The 20,614-nt window shown below is 32.2% G+C and overlaps 2 protein-coding genes across 3 annotated transcripts in view; one reads left to right on the forward strand and one right to left on the reverse strand.

The window, feature by feature from the left end:
* The window catches only part of LOC140052670 (heterogeneous nuclear ribonucleoprotein A/B-like), a 279,728-nt gene that overhangs the window by 139,018 nt on the left and 120,096 nt on the right, over positions 1-20,614 (forward strand). The gene's annotated exons all lie outside the window — the stretch shown is intronic.
* Positions 728-20,164, reverse strand: LOC140051100 (telomerase reverse transcriptase-like). 2 transcript variants are annotated; one of them, XM_072096198.1, is made up of 30 exons: positions 20,016-20,164; positions 18,609-18,819; positions 17,285-17,408; positions 16,141-16,191; positions 15,726-15,826; positions 15,410-15,501; positions 14,668-15,042; positions 14,228-14,310; positions 13,808-13,878; positions 13,368-13,459; positions 12,786-12,956; positions 12,494-12,564; positions 11,748-11,894; positions 10,843-10,939; positions 10,495-10,532; positions 10,099-10,212; positions 9,680-9,727; positions 9,375-9,478; positions 8,493-8,589; positions 7,866-8,030; positions 7,169-7,243; positions 6,646-6,771; positions 5,630-5,714; positions 4,899-4,991; positions 4,722-4,802; positions 4,187-4,296; positions 3,665-3,794; positions 2,583-2,688; positions 1,805-1,907; positions 728-1,416 (listed from the first exon to the last, which is right to left on the reverse strand). In XM_072096198.1, the coding sequence occupies exons 2-30, from the start codon at positions 18,782-18,784 to the stop codon at positions 1,351-1,353; spliced, it is 3,192 nt and encodes a 1,063-aa protein (XP_071952299.1). In that variant the 5' UTR covers positions 18,785-18,819; positions 20,016-20,164; the 3' UTR covers positions 728-1,350. The 2 variants fall into 2 exon arrangements, with proteins under 2 accessions (XP_071952299.1, XP_071952300.1); XM_072096199.1 differs by lacking the exon at positions 18,609-18,819.

Genomic DNA, 20,614 nt, shown 5'->3' on the forward strand with positions numbered 1-20,614 from the left:
TTCTGTTCCGGCAGTCATAATTATGGGAGCCTCAAAGTGCTTTTTCTTCTTGGTTAAATTATCTTTGGATATTTTACGGATTAAATCGCTTACAAACATTGTATTTACTATATAAGACTAGCATTATTATTATTTGCTCTGCTCTTGGCCAGTTTAATTTTGATTAAACCATGATTAAACTATTATCTATGGTTATAACGTCTTTATTAAATATAATTCGGCCCGTTAGATCCGTAAAGTTGGTAACTTATAACATGGTCAATAGAGAGGGCGCGTTTCTGTTTTTCTACAACGTAGAGGCAAATTCTTGTGTATTACGATGGTTTTTTTAAACTTTAATTAAGCATCGTTTTGGAACCAACCATCTCTCTTTACTTGTACATGGACAAATAAATATCCTCCAAATGCAACACAATTTAAACAAATTGTTTCTACAATGATTTCTTCATTCTGCACACAATTATTATTTCCACCAAAATCATAAAACAATTTACAAAACAGACTTTAATATATCATTTTACAGGAAATCTAAAAATAATTATTTTAGTTCTTCAGAATATAAACAAATGTAAAGCTTTAATACTTAATATATAAAGCTTGTTTATAAAAAAAAAACCCAGTATTGCATCTTCAGGGATTTCTTCATCTGATATTACATTAATGTTACTAAATAGATCATAATTTCTATATAATTATATGTATGTATGTATGAAGTACTATATTTTACCATTTCAGTGGTTCTTCACAATATACACAAGTTCTGGGGTTCTCAACAGACAAAATGCAGCCTACGAGTGCATTATATGGCCCGCAAGGTGCTACTGCTAAATATAACATGTAGGCCTAACTTTACAAAGCGGTCCTTTAAACTCCATGAGATTCTGGGAGCTTCATCCCATAGACCACGGAAGTATGTTCTATATAAGATTAGATCTTAGATCGATATCTAGATATTTTTTATCTTTGATGTATGTGTTTTATGTTTTTGTTATCTGTCAAGGGGGTGTAGATAGAGGTGCTGGTCATCCTTTTCTTTTCGCTGCTTTTTGCCTTGTCAGTGATAAAGTATAATAAATTGTAAAAATAAATAAATAAGATTTGTAATTACAATCACCCTGCGTTAGTAGGCCAACAACAATAAAATGTAACATTGTATAATCAAATGTATTCCTCCATGGTATAACACATACATATCAATCACTTGTTTAGAAAAAAGTATTAAAATATAAATCGAATAAAGTAATTTTCACTGGTATAATATACATTAGCCAAAACAAATAGAAATGAATAGAGTACATCCACATGTAGGCCCTACTAGACTACTGTAGGATTTGACAATACTAGGCTTTCTCAAGAGACAATAGACTTGAAATCTTCCGGGAGAGCTGGCATAGTTGCATCAATCAGGAGCGGTTTCTATGATAAAACAAAATTCAATACATAGTTCAAGTCAAACTAATGTAAAAAGAAACAACGATTTGGGTAAAATGGCCCAGGTATATGAGACCTTAATGTCACTAATTCTAGGTTTTAACAAGATACTAAAGCAATTAACTTCACCTAAAACAAGCTAACCTGGTGATTGCTATTTCAGTGTTAACACCACGCTTGTAATTTTATTTTATTTCATCATCACCCTACAGTGACCATACATACAGGGTTTAAAGACACAACATATAATATAATTGGTCAAATCACTTTCATGCAGTTTGTGGGAACCATGTATTGCTTGCATGGACTATCGTTTTAAACACATCAAATATACAGATACATCATACAAATCACAATACAGAAGACATTTTACCAAACGTTTTGGTATCTGTTGCTGTTTTCTCAAAAGTTTGATCAACTTTTTGTACAATGATGGATGCTGTTCAAACTTTGTTATTGCTGCTTTACAACCAAGCCTAAAAAAAAATATATAATGTTAAAATAAGGGAGTACAGTATTCGAGCAGATCTTACTGACTCTGTTCTGTATTTAAACTACAGCATTCTAGTATCATATTATTTTAAAGTTTGCATAAAGCACTTTTACCAAACAGTAGGCCATGTAAACCTCAACCTGGTAATTAAGTACACTATTTGTATATTTAGGCTTATATTCTTAAAGATGTATGGGCCCCCAAAAGCATGAAAAATGAAGGTTATTTTGTAGTTTTAATAAGTAGAAAAAACAGGGGAAAAAAATGTTTTCACTTATTAAATGAGAAAATAATTGGTTAAATTCAACCAAAAACCCATTGGCTGGCAGCCAATTTGATTTTTTTTCTCAGATAAATTAATTTCTTTTCGATCAAATTTTTGGTCAAAATGGATAACTATTATGTGACATTAAAATGGCATAATCAACCAAAAATGTTTTTCATGGGGACAATACATCTTTAATTTATATAGAATGGAAATATTTGTATATTTAGGTTTATTTTTTAACTTATATAGAAGGTAATGGCATAGTTTAATAGAGATGAATAAGATAACATTCCAAACATATATAATCGCATCACCCAGGCCTAGTAATTCTAGAGATTGTATTAGTTATTTTTAAGAAACAAGACAAAAAAATTTGACCAATGTTATTACCAGATAACTTCAGATCGAGTGATTGTAAATGGCATTTGTTGTTTCTTTAAGTAAAACCTCTTTACTCTACGTCTGTAGAACTTTGAAAACAGCCTAAACAGCATACCTGCAGTTCAGACAAGGATAAAGTTGTGAAATTATAGTGAGCAAACATAACATACATAACATAATACATGATAATAGTCAGTGAGCAGAGTAAAGCTCTGTGTACACTATCAAACTAGTTTGACAAAAAAAGTGTGGTGTGCCAAAATATATGGGCACGTCACACTTTGTCAAACTAGTTTGATAGTGTACACAGAGCTTAAGAGCCTCACCAAACTTGTTTTTAGCCCAATGTCTTAGATGATGATGTTCGATTTATATAGCGCTTATACAATTTAAAAGATTGTCCCAAAGCGCTGAACAGAAAGAAATTGCAAAGAAAAAAGAAGTTATGAAAACTATGATAGAGGATGCATTTTTAATAGGATCAGGAAGATTGTTCCACAGTTTAGGAGCTGCAACTGCAAAAGCTCGATCACCATAGGTCTTAAGGTGGCTGGGTGGAACAAAAAGTACAGATGGATTAGCGGTCGACACAGAGCCACAGCAGCCTGCGTTTTCTACACTATTACCAACTTAAAATGTTTCAACTACAAATCTTAGAATATTGCATTGTTGAGAAAACAGACCACTTGAATAAATAAGCATGATCCTAGTTTACATTGAAGTAAAATCAGTAAGTACTGAAAAATCAACAATTTATATAAGCAACCCCGGTAGCTTGGGGTAACTGGCTGATTTATTTTTACGATGTTTCTGTATAATTAGACCAAAATGGTCACTTCAATTTCTTTATTTATCTGAGGTCAAAGGATATTTACAATAAACAATTATAAATCTAACTTTATTGCAGATTTATACAATTTAAAGGCAACTTATCTTTGAAGGTTATTTATATTATGTCAGTATGTATAAAAATTATCAAACCTGTTTTAGTATTTTTTTAAACTAATTTCAAAATTACCATTTTACTTTTAAAAATGTCCACACAGAGGTGGAATGAATGCATTTGCACAAATACAGGGTTAAAACCTTACCTTTAAAAGCTTTTGGATTTTGTTGTGGTTTATATTCCTGGGGCAAGGTGCGTTGATATGAGTGGAAACGGTATGCTTGCAACAGAAACATTTCATAAATATTCTTCAAACAGATTTCCTTTTTGTTGATCTATAATAAAAATGTCATGACATTTGTTTTTAATGAGGGTGATCCATCCAGCATAAGCTGATCATTAGGGACCCTCAAACAATACAAAGAGTAAATACAAAATAAACTATAGAAATACAAAATTAACAAAGATATAAAAAATATTATTAAAACCAATGCACTATTATTGCTTGTTCAGGTAGGCCTAGTTAAGGTAGATTGTTCATAGTATGAAATAAATATCTTTTATATAAGATAGTAAACTCCTGTTGAATACATTTCTACAAATCAAAAAGATGAAATCACAAAAATGATTGTGAAATGCATACTTCATAAAATGAGGGATCACAAAACATGTGAATATATCTAAAAATAATTTTGCAATAATCCTAAAAATTGTTTCACTCACTCACCTTGGGATCAACATAAATGGCGGTTTTTGTAAACATACTTTGACATAGTTTACTTTCCATGTTATTTATCAGATCTCCATACCTTGTAATGGACATAGTGAAACGCATGTCTACAAAGGATAAAAATGGCAATAATTATCAAACTAGGAAAGTTTAGAAAGATAAATATAGGAAAGTGTTTTCATCACATGATCTAGAAAAGAAACTTCTGCCTAAAAAATGTAACACTTTAGATTAATAAAACTCTTCTTGTAAATAAAGCAAAGGTAAAGAAGAACTTTTTTTTCATTCGTAATCTATTTAATTTCTGCTGATATTTCCATCAGAATGCAGAGGAATAGGAATTCTAAAAGTATTTGAACTAAGGACCATGGTTAGCAAGCATATTAACCAACAAGTATTTGTGTCTTGGTTAAATATTACTTCCTTGATTTTGGAAATTGTGGATATTTGCACATTATAAATCTTATTATCTTATCTTTTGAAGTAGCTAAATTAGCAAGTTAAAAAACAATAAAAAGAGAGAAGTATTTACCAACATTCACATAACGAGAATAATCGTTCATAACATCAAGTGTTTCTGGGTTGACTAAAATTCCACACCATGGAAATAAGCCTGAAAAAACAACAGTACATCATAAGCCAAGGTATCCATGTTTTACTGTTAGTAATTGACACATTAAGTACTGTATACAATATATTTATCACTTACCACTACAAGTTTCAACTTGTTCTCCATTGTAAGTGAAAGGAAAGTTGGCAAGTGTCTTATCAAAGCGAACTTTACAACCAAACCCTTCAATTCCTAGAAAATTAATAATTATTACAGTTGTATTTTTTGTTTTTTCTACAATTTTTCTTACGAGAGAGCTTTCACTGAAATTCCACCCTGTTTATAGACAGATGGAGATATACCAATAAAGCTGGTTTTCCATTTGGACACAATGCAAGAGGATGGGATTGGTTAACTCACTTGCGTTGCGCATACATTGTTGCATTGCGTCCAAGTGGCAACCAAGCTTAAACCTTTGTTCCCGTTATGATCCAAAGTAATGTGTCTATATAGTAGAGGAAAAATGGAGCAAAAAAAAAAATTAACCGGCAAATTAACATGTATAAATATGTTCTAGGATATATTGGGGTCATAAAAATGGATGATTTAATTTTTGGTTGCAATACACTCCAATCTTTAGGTCTATCTTATTACTAATCGTCCAATCGCAAGCGACAATTTGAATTATCAGTCCTTTGTGATTGGGTTAAACTAATTGCGGTAGGCACCCAAACTTATACAAATTATCTTTACCATTTTTAGAACTAAACACATACAAGATGAGTAGTGGAGTTTTAAAGTGGTTCCTACTATCTAGTTCTTTGTTTTGCTGTTATTGAAAATGCCAAACCAAGTTATAAAATTGTTTTAAATAGTTTTTTTCAACTTACCAGGAAGTAGTACATTCAAGAAGTGTTCAGCTTTCTTTTTGTCTCTAGTCACAAATAAGTAGTCATCTGTTTGACGGACTAGAATCTTTAAATTATAAACACAAAATTTGGGGCTTTTTTAAATCAAAGAAATGCATGGTTTGTGGGAAATTCAAACAAATTTTAACTCTAATTATCAAACTTCTTTCAGGTGCCGACATAGATCTCAAGTGGGGTAACTTAATTTTTTTTTTATGACTGACGTCTGTGAACGACAATGTCAATTAGTATTACATTCATCTGAATGATGCATGAAACTAAGCTAGGACTGTTAAAGCACCTTGATTGGTCCTAACATTGATCAAGGGCTTCTCCCTCGTCCAGTGCCCACCGTGACCAGAGGAAAGGCATAAGCCAATACAGATGCAGGGGCTGCCATAAAAGTCAGCACCCGATATTCCCAGGTGGTCTCCCATCGAAGCTCTAACCAGGCTCAACGTTGCTTAACTTTGGTGATCTGATGAGAACCGGTGTTTCAACATGGTAAATCCGTATTTGTAACTTTAATAATTACAGGAATATTGGTATTATGATAACATAACTTGTTGTAAACTTGCAAGTTTGTAAGCAATGCACAGATGTTTTTAATTTGCCAGCTTTTTTAAATGTGTGCTATTACAGTAGGACTCTATTAAGGGGACAGTTGAAATATATGTTTCAACACTACTTGGGAACTTCTAGTCACTATCCAAAAATTGTCCTTTTGAATTTTCTATGCAATATTTTAAAAGTAAATTAATAATTTAATCTCATAATCTTTAAATTGATTTTTGGCTTGGGTTAAAGTTTATCAGATAGCCTGTCAAGATGGTTTAAAATGTTATTTTTTTCAATTACTTAATACATAATTTTCATAAATACCCCAAATAGAGGAATAAGCAAATTTATGATTTTTTTTGATAATACATACATACAGTGCACATTTATTGCTCTATTAATATATTGTATTGCTAAATTGAGGGAATGAATTCATTTACCCCATCGTCAGCAATACTATAAAGGTGACATAACTCCATATACCCATAGTAGAGTGAAGTAAAGATAGCTGAAGTGCTGCCACCTTGATCGATCCCACATTGACGGATAAAATAACGTCCGCCTATCTGTATTTGAGATAAAGTGTAAACAAACAAATATTGTATACATACATACGATACATGCTCGAAAAAAAAAAGTGGATGAATTAATATAATTTGGTTACATTACTACACTGGGTACAAGAGTGGGTATGTGTGGATCCCACTCTCTATAGGAGCCTATTTTCAACATTAAGGTCAACTTTTAATTGTCTTAACTTAAACTTATAATCCTATTTTTGGGGGTTTCATGGGTTAAAATCAATCCAACATAGTAAGTATAGGAAAGGTGATGATTTGACAATAATTTTAATGATAATATGAGTTGCATCTGCATTATTAAACTAATCAACAACAAAAATTAATAAAAATAATTATTTAGCATATCTTTTAAAACAAAATAATATAAAGAACACAAAAATACCTTTACTATATTGTGCATTAACAGCTGTTTCAAAATAGCAACGATTTCTCTGGAATCATAAAACTTTGTCCAAACCTTTGAAAGTATAAAGTACCTTGAATTATTAAAACATCAAACAACTACATTTAATTAAATTGGATTTCCTTTAAGTTTTTAGGTAATCAACATCTAAACATCCATATGAACATTTATGTCAACATGGAACTGATTGTAACTGGTTATCCAATACTGCATATGCAACGTGATTCATAATTGAAAGAGGAATCAGTGTCTGTGTGCGCTTTTGTTGACTCGATTCAAAGCTTTCAGTTGTGTTTAGTTCTTTTCAATTTCAACTGAAATGTGTCTGTCAACTTATTTTGACAATGACTTTACACATTTCATTAAGAAATACTTGTAGTAAAAAAAAACCCAAGAGCATATACATGGCTGTAGTCGCATGCTTAAATTTGAGTTAGTGTTTACCGACCAACCATCCGACATAGTGATCTGTAGAGTCGCATTGAACGCGACTAAAAACGTTTGGATTACTTTAAAATGTTTGTAGGTACACTGGGTATTATCATTGTTATTTAAAACTCTATTGATATCATCATCGTTAAAACGAGGGAAGACTAAAATTAGTACAAGTAAAATTTCCAAAAATATTGTTTAAATTATTCTTTCCTAGATTCAAAAAAAGAAAATAAAATCTCACCTTATTTATAAAGACATTGTTACTATTGTGGTTATTTTTAGCCACAAAAGTAATATAATCAGCTCTGTATTTCGCCATGTTGAATCCTATTCTTTTATAGTTTATGTTGACTTTATTGCATTGCCTAGCAACAACAGTATAGGGTTCAACAACAAAAAATCCTGCCTATAGAAAAAAACTTTATTTAAAAAAGGTTTGGTATTTTCATATGATCAATCTAGTTATATTCAGCACCTGAAGAACATTCAATAAAATTAGGTTAACATGTTCAGTTAAAATAGCTTATTGATCAGACACTCTGGACACTCTCAATTTGTGATTGTTTGTGGACCATCCAGTATTGTATGTTGAATGGTAGTAACTATCAGGCCATCTGTGCCAACGACACCGTCAAACTATCATTAAGTATCTGCATGCTAGACTGTGCATCCAACAGCCAACCTGGTGCATAAGACTATTCTGGCACAGTCCGCTGTGCCTATATAAACTTTAAATTACATGCACATGCCTATAGCCTCATCCATGTTTCATCCAATGGCATTGTTGACTGGTTGCTCTATGCTAATCACAAATATATTATATTCAGCCCTAACCCATTTTAGCTAGATTCAAATAGACAAAACTTACAGCTTTTTCAAGCGTTGTTGTAATAATAGTAAGCAACCTATCTGGCAAGATTGAGTCAAAACATTTCTGGATGTCCGTTTTCACAAAATATAATGGTCTGTTAAGATAAGTACATTTGTGTTCAACATAGATACTCCAATTATTCACCCATTTAATCAATAAAGTAGAATCCTATTAAGGGGACACCTTCGGGACCAAATAAAGATAAAGGTTATCTGCAGTTTTAAAACGTATATTGCCCTTCCTTCTTTTCACAGAAAGGTCTCATCTTAATAGGGGTGTCCCCTAAATGAGGAGCCCCAAAGGGTGGGTTCCACTGTACTTGTAATACAAAAAAAACAAAACATGGAACAATGGTAAGGTACTCAGTTAGTACAGGCATTAACACATTGACTGCCAATGCATTTTCCGTAATTTCTGTCCCAGTGCCAAGTCCCGTTTACATATTAAATTACAGTTTGAAAGTGTAAAATCTGGTCACAGACTATCATGATGTCATTCAAAATATTTTTAGATTATCGTTTACGTACATCATTCATAAACTGCCATGCGATAATTCCTGTTCCAATCACCACTGCCAGCGATTCTACATACAATACAAAAGTGCTACGATTTTGACGTAGTAATACGTCTTGGCAAGTAGCGACACGCAATTTTTGACGTATAAATACGCCGTGGCAGTGAACGTGTTAAGTCATTATTGCCTGTCATGTGAATGATAAAGGTTATCTTTCTCCTGTGTACTTTCAAGGTACAGTATTACCAATGTGGCTGCCTAGAGAATGTAAAGGGCCGAATTCCATTTCATAAATTTCCAGCTAAACTGAGTACCACAAAATATATTTTATTTACTTTCAGCTGTAGAAGATATGCCATATATACCTTTTTGTGGCAGTGCTATGATGAGATAGAACAAACTTTTTCCATCGTGGGTAGAAATCTGAAAAGCCTTTCAGAGATGCTCCTATCATAGAAGGATAATTCCTCTACAGAATAAATTAAGACAAAACAAATTGAAAAGTTTAAAGTATGCATTTTGAAAGCCTTTAGAGATAAGGGCATTAAAGTATGAAGGAAACAATAGACGTTAAAGAAGTAGTGTTTAACTACAATGATAAGGAAATTACACAAAATGTTTAACAAGCTAGGCCAATGGTATTTAAACTTTAAGCAGCGATACCACTTACCACAATGCCAGTAAGAATATCAAACACTACCCTCTGGTTTGACAGGGCCTAGAAACAAAACAAAAACAAGGCTAATTTAACAGTATTTCAACACAGGGCCAGGGCCATATTAGAGTATATTGCCATGTGGGTTGTTGATTTTACCCATATTATTATGTTTTCTTATAAATGCAGAACAATGGTAACTTGTATGTATTTAAAAAAATTATTTATCTCCATTTTCCTAAGTGAGCAATTGGGCCAAATATATGTACTGTAGAAACTGTGAACATTCTGTAGAACTTGATTATCCTGTAAACAAGTTACAATTCTAGCCAGACAATGGTTTAATAGCATTCAAGATTATGATCAAAATGAAAATAAATTGTTTGTAAACTGTTATTACCCTTAACATTATAATGAATTTATATTTTGCTTACTTTTTTCCCAGACACTCTGGTGTTTACTATCGGCCGGCAACTTGACTGCTTAGGAACAAATCTCAAATTTGACAGTCCGCATTTATACTTGGCCAAGTACTTCGTAGCATCCGTCTAGATTGAAAAAAGTATTTATAATTGACCAAAATGAAAAATCACAAGTAAAAATCAAAAAGCTAGATCTCTTCAGAAAAAAAAAGTGTGCTGCCCAAATCGTGTATCTTTGCTCACAACTATATTAACAAGAGTCATGCAATACACAACAATCAGGATTGGTAGGTATGATGGACACAGCAACAAAACTACCAAATACCGTTTAATGAAAAACTAACTGGGAACAGAACAATAATTTAAGCAACTCAAAATTGTAGTTATGGATCATCATGCGCATTTTACCTTATTTATTGCCTTGAATGTCCCATTCTTCAACTCACCTTTTGTGGTAAATATAAAAGAAATAAAATTATTATAAATAAAAGTCTTAACAATAAAACAGGGAGCTTTTGATTTGTGATGAGTGACGACCAACTTAGGTCAGGTCAATTGATGTGTCGCTGGTCATCGCCTACACATGTCCCAATATATCCACATACACAATAATTAATTAACATGACATATTTTTGGAGTATTTTGGGAAGGTTTCGATTCTAAATAAACAAATTTAAAATAATGTATATAAGTAAATACAATATTACTCTCTCTTATTTTAGAATACTATTCTATTTTATATAAATAAATAATTACTTTCTAATGCCAATTTATGAATTTTATTCCAGACAACTTTGCGATAAAACACCAGCTCATGTCTTGATACATGCGTTTCTGTGACATAAAATGAAGTCTATAAAATGAAAACAAAAATGAATACTATTAAAAAACTGTATAGAAATACAGAAGAACCCTATAAAGGGGAAACCCCTAGGACTCAACAAAGTGTCCTAATAGTGGTGTCCCCTGAATACAGGTTGGCTGTTAAAACAAGCCTTTTTCGCTTTACAATTCCCGTAATTAGGGGTGTCTCAAATAAGGGGTGCTACTGTGAGTATACAGTACAAAAGGGTGAAAGATATTATATACAGTCAACCCTCTCAATACCGGACTCTCTGAAAACGGGAAACTTTTTTTGAGGTCCAAATGTCCCAAATTAATTTTTACAATTAGAAACCCATTCTGAATACCAGACTTTCCAGAAATCCAGACATGTTAAGCCAGCACAAAGGTGTCTGGTATTGGGAGAGTTGACTGTTATAAGCTTCTTCTTTGTAAATGTATTATTTGACATGCATTTGCTTGACCCACCACACCGTAGCATATATGTTTTTGTACAACTAGGCAAGCATGGATACAATGTTGCAATGAAAATGTCTTTAGCAACATCTTTTTTCTTTTATTTTGGTAGGATAGGATAAACAGATGCCATTTTCACTCAAGCTCCTGTGAATACTGTTCCGGGAGCTTCAAAGTGCTGGAAAACAGATTGGCGTAAATGTGTTATCTCAGAATATTTTATGCATCATTTTTGTGTGTAAAGTCTATTATTATTATTATTATTACTATGCACATGCCAAGTGGCTGTGTATCTTACAAAAACAATGAAAGATATAACAATAAATAAATAATAATAATAAAAATTAAATCATATACATTACATGTAACAGTTGCATCACATAGCCATTCATGATCCAGTAATATAGGTCATGTACCATTTCTTTTTGTTTGTTTATTATGGTTTTCAGAATTTCGTTTGTACCACTTGTTGTATCAAAATCCAAAAATACCCACTCACAATCAGTTACCTATAAATGGTATAAAATAGCATATGTTAAATATATTTATTCTGGTCCTCAAGCTTAACTAGAAACAGAAGAAATTCGGATTAGGCCCTCCATGTACCCACGGCAGCCAGCACTGGAGCATCTACCAGATCAGCACACTGGGAGATGATACCCTACTCTTGTCGAATAGTGTACCAAATTCTTTAACAGCTTTACATTCCACCCAAAGGATGAGGCAATGAGAGTAAGGCATCTTGCCTAAGGATGCAATCAGTATGGTGCAGATAGACTCAAACCCATGCCTATCACATGCTAATTCGATACTATCACTACACCATTCCTCTTCGGTATATACAGCACCCGCCGCTATTCCAAAAAATGGTCTCCCATCCATCAATGCAACCCAGCCCAACATTGCTTAACTTCTTAATCTTATGTTTATTAACTACCGACATTGGCAATTTATGTATAGTTATGGGACACAATTTGGTTGATTTTAGGTCCAGGTCACAACAGCAGACATTTACTAGCACATTCTTTAAAACATTTGTAGAACAATGAAATGACAGTTAATATCTGGACACTAAAATAATAAAAATTAATAAATAATATTAGGTCACCTTTATTTTACTAGTCAGCTCCTGTATGTTTATTTTCTCCAATCTTCCAAGCGATAGAAACATTTTAACATCTTTGTTTATTAAGGGAAAAGGGCACTTAATTAAAAATACTTTAATATGATGATTGATGGTAACAAAGTATGTAACAGAAAAAATTAAACACCAAAATTAAAGGGCCCAGGCCAACTGGTCCGTTTGGATCTACATATGAATATCTTTCCAAAGTCACTGGGGCTACAATACTGTCAATGGTAAACTTCCAGCATCAACAGTTAACATTTTCAAAGGATACAACTAAGAAATGCATTTCTGTTTGACTTGGAGCCCCATATTTGCAATGGAATGTTCTGAAGGAGTCGGTTCTTTACAAAAGCATAAACCTCCTCTTTGGTTGAGGTCATTCCAATCAGAGCCTCCATGTCATCTGGCATTGTAAACTGACGACATACTTTCTTTTTTGTTCCTTTTAAAAAGAATTAAATTTAAAATTATATATTGGAACTTACAGTGCAGACATGATACCATGAGCTCACAACCAATGGTGCCTGAAGTGCCCTTTTCAAACTAGAGACAAGAAGTGGAAGTGAAAGTAAATAGGCCTACCTAACCTACCTCATGGTAATTCTTTTTGGCAAAATCCTGGCCATGGACTTATTTCCTTTAGGTATAATGACATTGCCTACATCTGGTCATCAACTTACACTTGATCCTGTAGCCAAATGTTTGAGGGGTGAGACACTATTTTTAACCAGGTGCACATAATTGTGGTAGAACACCTTTATCTGTAAGCAAACTTGTGACTCCAGTACTATTAAAGTTCACTTATAGTAATATCGAAGTCTATTGAAATTCAAATTTATATTTATTTAAATACCTTTGCACTTAAATTTAGTAGAAGGATCCTCTTCTTCTAAACAATTTGGAACTTTACAAAAGATATCAAGAAAACGGAGAGGTGAACAATACCTGAAATGAAAACATTCTAACAATCTCTGTTATGTCAATTATAAATACAGTACACATAAATAGGTAACTTACAACACTGTGGGTAAAAGTGGCTGTATCTCAATTAAGATATTATTGTGATATGCCATAAATAGAAAGTGACCAACAGATTCTAGAGAAGACCTATTAAAAGAGAAGCCTAAAACTCTTTTGTTTTCATGATGAACATGCAAAACATTATAAATTAAGTGAAAAAAACAAATGGTCATATTAATGGTAGTATAGATTTTTAAAGAAATTATTAACTGGCCATGATTCATTTCTATTTTGTGAATGATAAATACAGTTACGGTTGAAGAATGTACTCACTGGTGTCGTTTCAGAAATTCTCTTAACAGCTCTTCAATCTTTATATAACGTTTTGGAATTCTTTTGTTCTTCTAAAAAAAATTAACAACTATAGTAATATACAAACCATAATCCTAATTTAGTATATGTTGTTAAATTATAAATCAATTACATATTTTGTGTGATATATAAATATTGATAATGATCTGGATAAAAAGTTTCTTGTCAGACCATGCACATGAATTCAACGCACCACTTGTGCAAAAGACTAAAACGCGTAAAACTGAACGCTATTTTTACTTTTCTATATAAATGTTAGAGAGTATTGTCACAGTACCAGAAGTCCAATGACTCCTAAAGACACATGTGCAAGTTTTCCAATAAGTGATGTAATTAACATTAATAATATAAAACTATATGTAAAATTTAAGCATTAATTACATTTTTCTTTTTACTTCCACTGAAAAAAATGGAAGTCAAAAGCTGACGGACAGACCGTTGGCTAATGGGCCTCTCAAGTACACCTGAAAGAAAAACATTACAGGAAAAAGTTATTTGAGTACATAAAAATGGTATCTTGGTTTTGTATAAGCAATATAAGATTGGAATATGGCATTAAAGAAATGTTCATATTACAAGAAGTTCTTTACATAGTACAAATAGTATTACATTCTTATTGGAATTTATGAAAGTAAACAAACAAAATAAATATTTACTGTACTTTAGATAAAAAATGATTATTGGTTTGGGATTTCTTTGGTAGTTTTTGTCATTAAATCCTGTTTTCACTAGGTAAATCTATTTTCACAAATTAATTCTGTGCTTCGATTAGTTGCACTTTTTTTCAAACGAATGCTTTTGATTCCAACTACAGCACTTACTAGAACTATTTATTTTCTCAACACCACTTTTATTATAGCAAATCTTGATGGGCAGGAAACATCTATCATCTGGTTTAGAGGGAGTAACCTTGCTTAATTCCTCCCACCTTTTTTCTTTTATTTCAGAGAGAAAATGTTTCTTAAACTTCTTTTGTTGAATGTAATGGTTTTTTTCTTCTTCTTCTTTCTTCTTTTTGGAATCATTTAAATGATGTTTGAATTTCTTCAAGGGTGTAACATCTTCATAACATCCTTTTCTTTTGAGGTCTTTTGAATCAGGATTCTTCACATCAGATCCAGTTTCTTTTTCAATTCTTCGCCTTTTCTGTAACACATATTCTACTACTGTTGGTTTTATGCCAGAAATTGGTTTTCCTTAAAAAAAAAGTTTTTTCATTCAAAGGTTTGTTTATAAAGGATTAATTATAAAAAATGATACTTGAGTACAATATATCATCCTTATCAAATCCTACTTCTTATTTTATATATTCATACATTCAGGCTTACTTGATATATCCGATAAGTTGGTTTCATGAACAAATTATCGCTAACTTTGGTGGGGGTAGATAACTGACTGATTTTTTTAAATTTCGTAACTTCAGTCTCCGGAACTATTACTTGGTCTTATACAGTACATTTTATTTATTTAAAAAAACATTATGAAAGAAATTAAAAGTGAAGCTTGATTTTAGACATTTAAAAGTTAGGAATAAAATATAAAAAAAATAATTAATTACTGTACCTGTAATCTGAACATAAGCACATTTTTTTGATCCACCAGGAATAAATAATGAAGTCCTACAGAGCAAATGCAGCATCAAGTTTTCACCAATCCTACAAGTTAAATCATAATGCTAAATTATATTCTGTCAGTATTTAGCACATTTTTACAGCTGTTTTGTAGGAAAAACTATTAGAATAGTAGCCAAACAGGAAAAAGGAAAAGGAGATACAATTGAACATTTTAGGAAAAAAACATTACCGGTAAGTAAAGTGAAACGTGACATTAGCTTGATGACCTTAACAGAAATGTGGTTTTACATACAATACCAACTTACCTATTATACAGGGTTTTCCAAACTGGTTTTAATACCGGTCCACAATTGTTTGAAAAATTATGACTTTTTATATTGGAATCGTCAAAATTTCCTTTTACGTACTGAAATGAAAATGTATTGTATGCAGTTTATTTTATGGACCTTCATAAATGACCTAAAATATTGAAATTAGTATTTTGAACATGTTTAATTTTAAGTTGATGTATTATTATTATTGATGAGCATTGTCTCTAAACTCAAGGAAATGGAAGGAAAGATTTATCCTGAACTAAATTAAATTCGTACAATCATAAAGGTAATTCTTAACTTTACCCTCAGTCTGAGGAGGCGAGATTGTAGAAGGATATACTTCTTTTGGTCACAACATAACTAAAAACTTAATATCAGTTCATAGATACATCGATTGTACACTTACCTGAAAAAGTCCAAAAGTCAAGACATTTTCTTTCCCTGAGCTCAATAACTTCTAAATGATCAAAAGACATTTATAGCATTTAATTTCTCAATAAGTACTGTGCTGCGAAGATTTTTGGCCTACTGTAACCTCCAGATCAGTAGCCTGGCATTGATACCTCTGTTTATGCTAAACTAACATGGGCTGATCATATTGGTAGCCTTTCATCAAAAGTTGCCAAACGCATTGGTGTTATACGTCGTATAAAATATTTTATTCCATCAAACACTCTGAAAATGTTAGCCAATGCACTAGTTATTCCTTTATTTGATTATTGTAGTTGTGTCTGGTCAAATTGTAAAGTAAACTTTTCAGATTCTCTTCAAATTTTATTAAATAGATTAAGGTAGAATATTATTATCTGTAGATATCAAAACTCATGTTAGTGATATCCTAAACTCACTTGGTTGGAGTACACTAAAGGACAAATGGAATGAACATATTCTAATATTACTTTTCAAGTGCCTAAATGGACATGCACCACCCTATTTATCAACTCAATTTATATTTACTGAAGATAGTCACAATAAAGGTACACGAAGTCAAAGTAACAACACTTTGATAATACCTAAATGGAATAATACTCAAGGTAAAAGAACTTTTAATTACAGATCTACAAAATTATGGAACTTTTTACCAAACAAAATAAAAAATGATCTTTATGATATGACAGTATCAACTTTCAAATCACAAATTTCAAAACTTTAATTTTAATTCAAAACTAAATCTAATTAATGCTCAATAATTAAAACTTCTTTTATCTTGTTTCAAAATCTCAATTATTTATGTTTTAACCTTTAAATGTGCTTACTTTAATTGTGTTAATTTGATTTTGATAATTTTAGGTTCAATTTTATATTTTCTTTTGTCCATTTATATACTGTATTTTGTTTACATTTATGTAGTTAAGAACTGAACCACTTTGGAAATCAGTACATTGTATTGAAAGTGTATTTCAGAATAAAGAAAGATTAAATAAATAAAAAAAATATGCTTATTGTTCGGAAACTTCAGTAAAAATTGCTCTGTAATATTTTCTAGTGAAGTAGTGAATGTTAATGCTAAATTTCATCACATACACTATAACCTCCAAAACATAACTTACATTGATAGCCACCATAACTACTTCTCTGTGGGTAGAAGTGCCAAAAGAGGTAGGCTTGTCCATCAGTGATAAATCAGGTTTTTGATCTGCAAGAACCAACGTTTTCCATAACCACTTTTTGAACCTGTAAACAGAAAATGTAGGTAAAATGCATAAGAATATACAAGTACAAACAGTCGCCATTTTATTATCTTTTTTTTTTATCATTTAAGGTCAGATTTTAAAGTGGGTCATGTTGATTCATGTGTATGTTGGAATGTATAATAAAAGAATTTAAAATACTAGAGGGTGAGCTCGCTTCGCTCGCTCCCCCTCTAGGAAGTGTAGACGATAGTTCTCGGAATGATAATGACTCGGGACGTAAAAAGTTTTAGAAGGACATTCTGGCCTGGACAATTTTGGTCGGTTACCATTATTTAAATGCTTTTGATATTCGTAAAACTAAACATACTCACAAACCTAAGTGTTAGTCTTAGATGATTAATAGCGTTTGAAAAGTGGTAAAAAAGAATAACAAATGCTTGGTAAATTGTAGATAACAGTCAGAAGAAATCTACTAAAAATAATATAATTGTGTTATAAATATGGTTGAGTAGCGAGATAATTATTTTAATTGATGTTTTATTGGGGAGGTGTTCCGGGCGTTTATTCAAATAAATACCATCCTAATTGGTATAATTAATACATTATGTGGCTAAAGAAGGAAGACATTTTAGACGGCTTGCAACATGGGCAGAAGTATCCCAGGGTCCTGACGGGACACAGATAGCGCACAGTATACATAAAGTCCTGGAAGCTTACTCAACAACTCGGCTATCGGGGTTTCATTGATTTCAAAACAAAAGCTCTTATCATCAATTCTCTCGATGTAATGTAATTTTATGTAATTATTTCCCACAATTTACTCCTATGTTTCATGAATGTATTTAATTTGATCTTTATGTACTACTATACCTTCACACGCTTTACCTATCGCCACCAAGCACCAACGGCCAACTTAGTTGAAACAGGTACAGTAGTTGTTTTACAACTCCCTGGTTGAAAACAACACCTTACCGTGAACCCGGAAATTACTTCTACCGCGCATAGAGTTAAAATTTACCGATTGAAATCAGAAAATTTCTTATAAAACCCTTTATAATATCTTCCTAAGATAGGAATATGGAACAATAGCGTCGAACTGAAAACTAATGTTATCAAATCTACGTTTCGCGGTACATCTAAGATAGATAAAGTAGGTATCCAAGGCGGAGATTTAAACCGAAGTTTTTGCATTGTGCTCGCCTATGTCAGAATTAACCATAATTTATATATAGATATGCACCTTGGTGGGTCCGATTGAGTAATCAGTCCGACGTGTGGTGATAGATACTCCAGTAATGTAAGAGGTTCACCAAAACATTCAAGTGTGGCATTTCTTTTTCGTTTATATTTTACTTCGCTGCTACTCTCAGCCATCTCTCTTTTCCACAGATTGGTCTTTAGCAGTCCATGTTGCATTTATTAAGCTATGTATGTAGTTTGCTGGAGTTGTCCTAAAACAAAACATGATCAAATGAAAGACAGGAATGAAATATAAGCAAGCAATTAAGAGTCCTACCTGTCGCCTGCTTGTTCGTCGCTAGGTCAATCAATTGAGTGGCCCACCCTCAACAATAATTTCCATATCCATCATTTGCGAAAATAACATTTTCTTTCTTGAAAAATACATTTTGCGAATACATTTAGCCATCAGTTAGCTAGGCCTAATAATATTAGTAGGCCCTAAAACTAATATAAATTATTTTTTCCTATACAAATTTGATTAATTTGTTCAGTTTTAGTTTTTCACACTGCTTTAGCCAGCTATATCCCCAGAGGACTACTTATTCAGAAGCTATATCAAGCAGAAGTTATAGTTCCAGAGACTGACATTTTTTAGATTTTGTAAACTAGGACAGGTCATGCTCAAATTACAAACCCCAAAGCACATCTTATTTGCTGATAAATACAGTATTATTGAGATGCATGTAGACAGTAATCTGTAAAATCTTGTTCAATAAATAATGACTTTGTTCTTGCTGTCAACCTAAGCCAGCATTATAATAATTCACCATCAAATCAAAACATTATTTTGGCTGTCTAGGCTGGTATTTACAATTGTCATATTCGATTGGGAACTTTCGTTGTCAACGTAAAGATTCGTTGAGTACTTTTTGTATTCGAATTGTAAATTTGTGCTCGACAGAAAGTCATTCGAATAGAAAACGTTGACAACGAAAGCTTTTTCGTTAAGAACAATCTCAACGCTCAAAATACTCCGTTAAAGAAGTACTCAACAGAAAAACTGTACTCAACGGTGAAAGTCTAAATCGAATACGACAAATGAGTCCTATTTGACTGTCAATCTAGACCGATATTATAATAATAATAATTCACTGTCAGGTAATCATTGAATTATTATCTAAACATTCAAAGACAAATTTGAAATAAAAAATATTTTTCAGGGGGACAATAGGCTATATCTTTAAAACTGTAACGTCAACAAGCAAGAAATATTTCTTGTTTAATGTATGACGAAATTACCATAAATGGATACAAATTACGAACGAACGAATTAAACCAACGGCCGAATATAAGTGTGTGGCGAATTTGGCGTTTCATAGATTTTCAGTTTATTGCGGCCACTTTTTTATCTGTTCTCTCTCGCTAACTATGATCATGTATAAATATCGTGAAACGTCTTTCTTACCAAAACTGTTCATCACACGAATGTATGTATGCACCAAAAAGGCTAGGCCTCCTAGCTAGGCGACATCATCCAAGTGCCGCTGTTGTGCGAGCGTCACGTCTGCTCCTCCTGACCAAAGATTGCAGGCTCTGCGCGAGAATGCGTCCTAACCAGAGCCATATATATAAAGAGTTACGACATTGAAAATTAGAAGCAGAATTAGAAGTCAAAGAATTCGCACGCTGAGGGCGCGCGCGTCTATTTTGTATAGCGTTTTCCTGTAGTTCATGCATTATTTTTAGATTTTGTTGTCTATGAAATAACGCTTAGATTCCGTTTTTATTTTAGTAATTAATTTTATTAATGGTATTAATTTGGTAACATATATATATTGTGTCTACAATAACAAAAGAATAAATGCTAGGGCCTACATGTAAGTCAGGATACATCAAAGCATGAACCAATACAAAAAACACACAAATTCACCCCTCTTTTTATACAGTATATGGCTCTCTGTGTGTTTTTGACACAAACTTTCAGAGACTCGTTCATCATTTCATTTGTAATAATTTGCCTTTATTATTTTAATATTGTTCATACCCTATTCAATATATTAACAA

Source organism: Antedon mediterranea, chromosome 6 (genome assembly GCF_964355755.1).
Source record: "Antedon mediterranea chromosome 6, ecAntMedi1.1, whole genome shotgun sequence".
NCBI classification, from domain to species: domain Eukaryota; kingdom Metazoa; phylum Echinodermata; class Crinoidea; order Comatulida; family Antedonidae; genus Antedon; species Antedon mediterranea.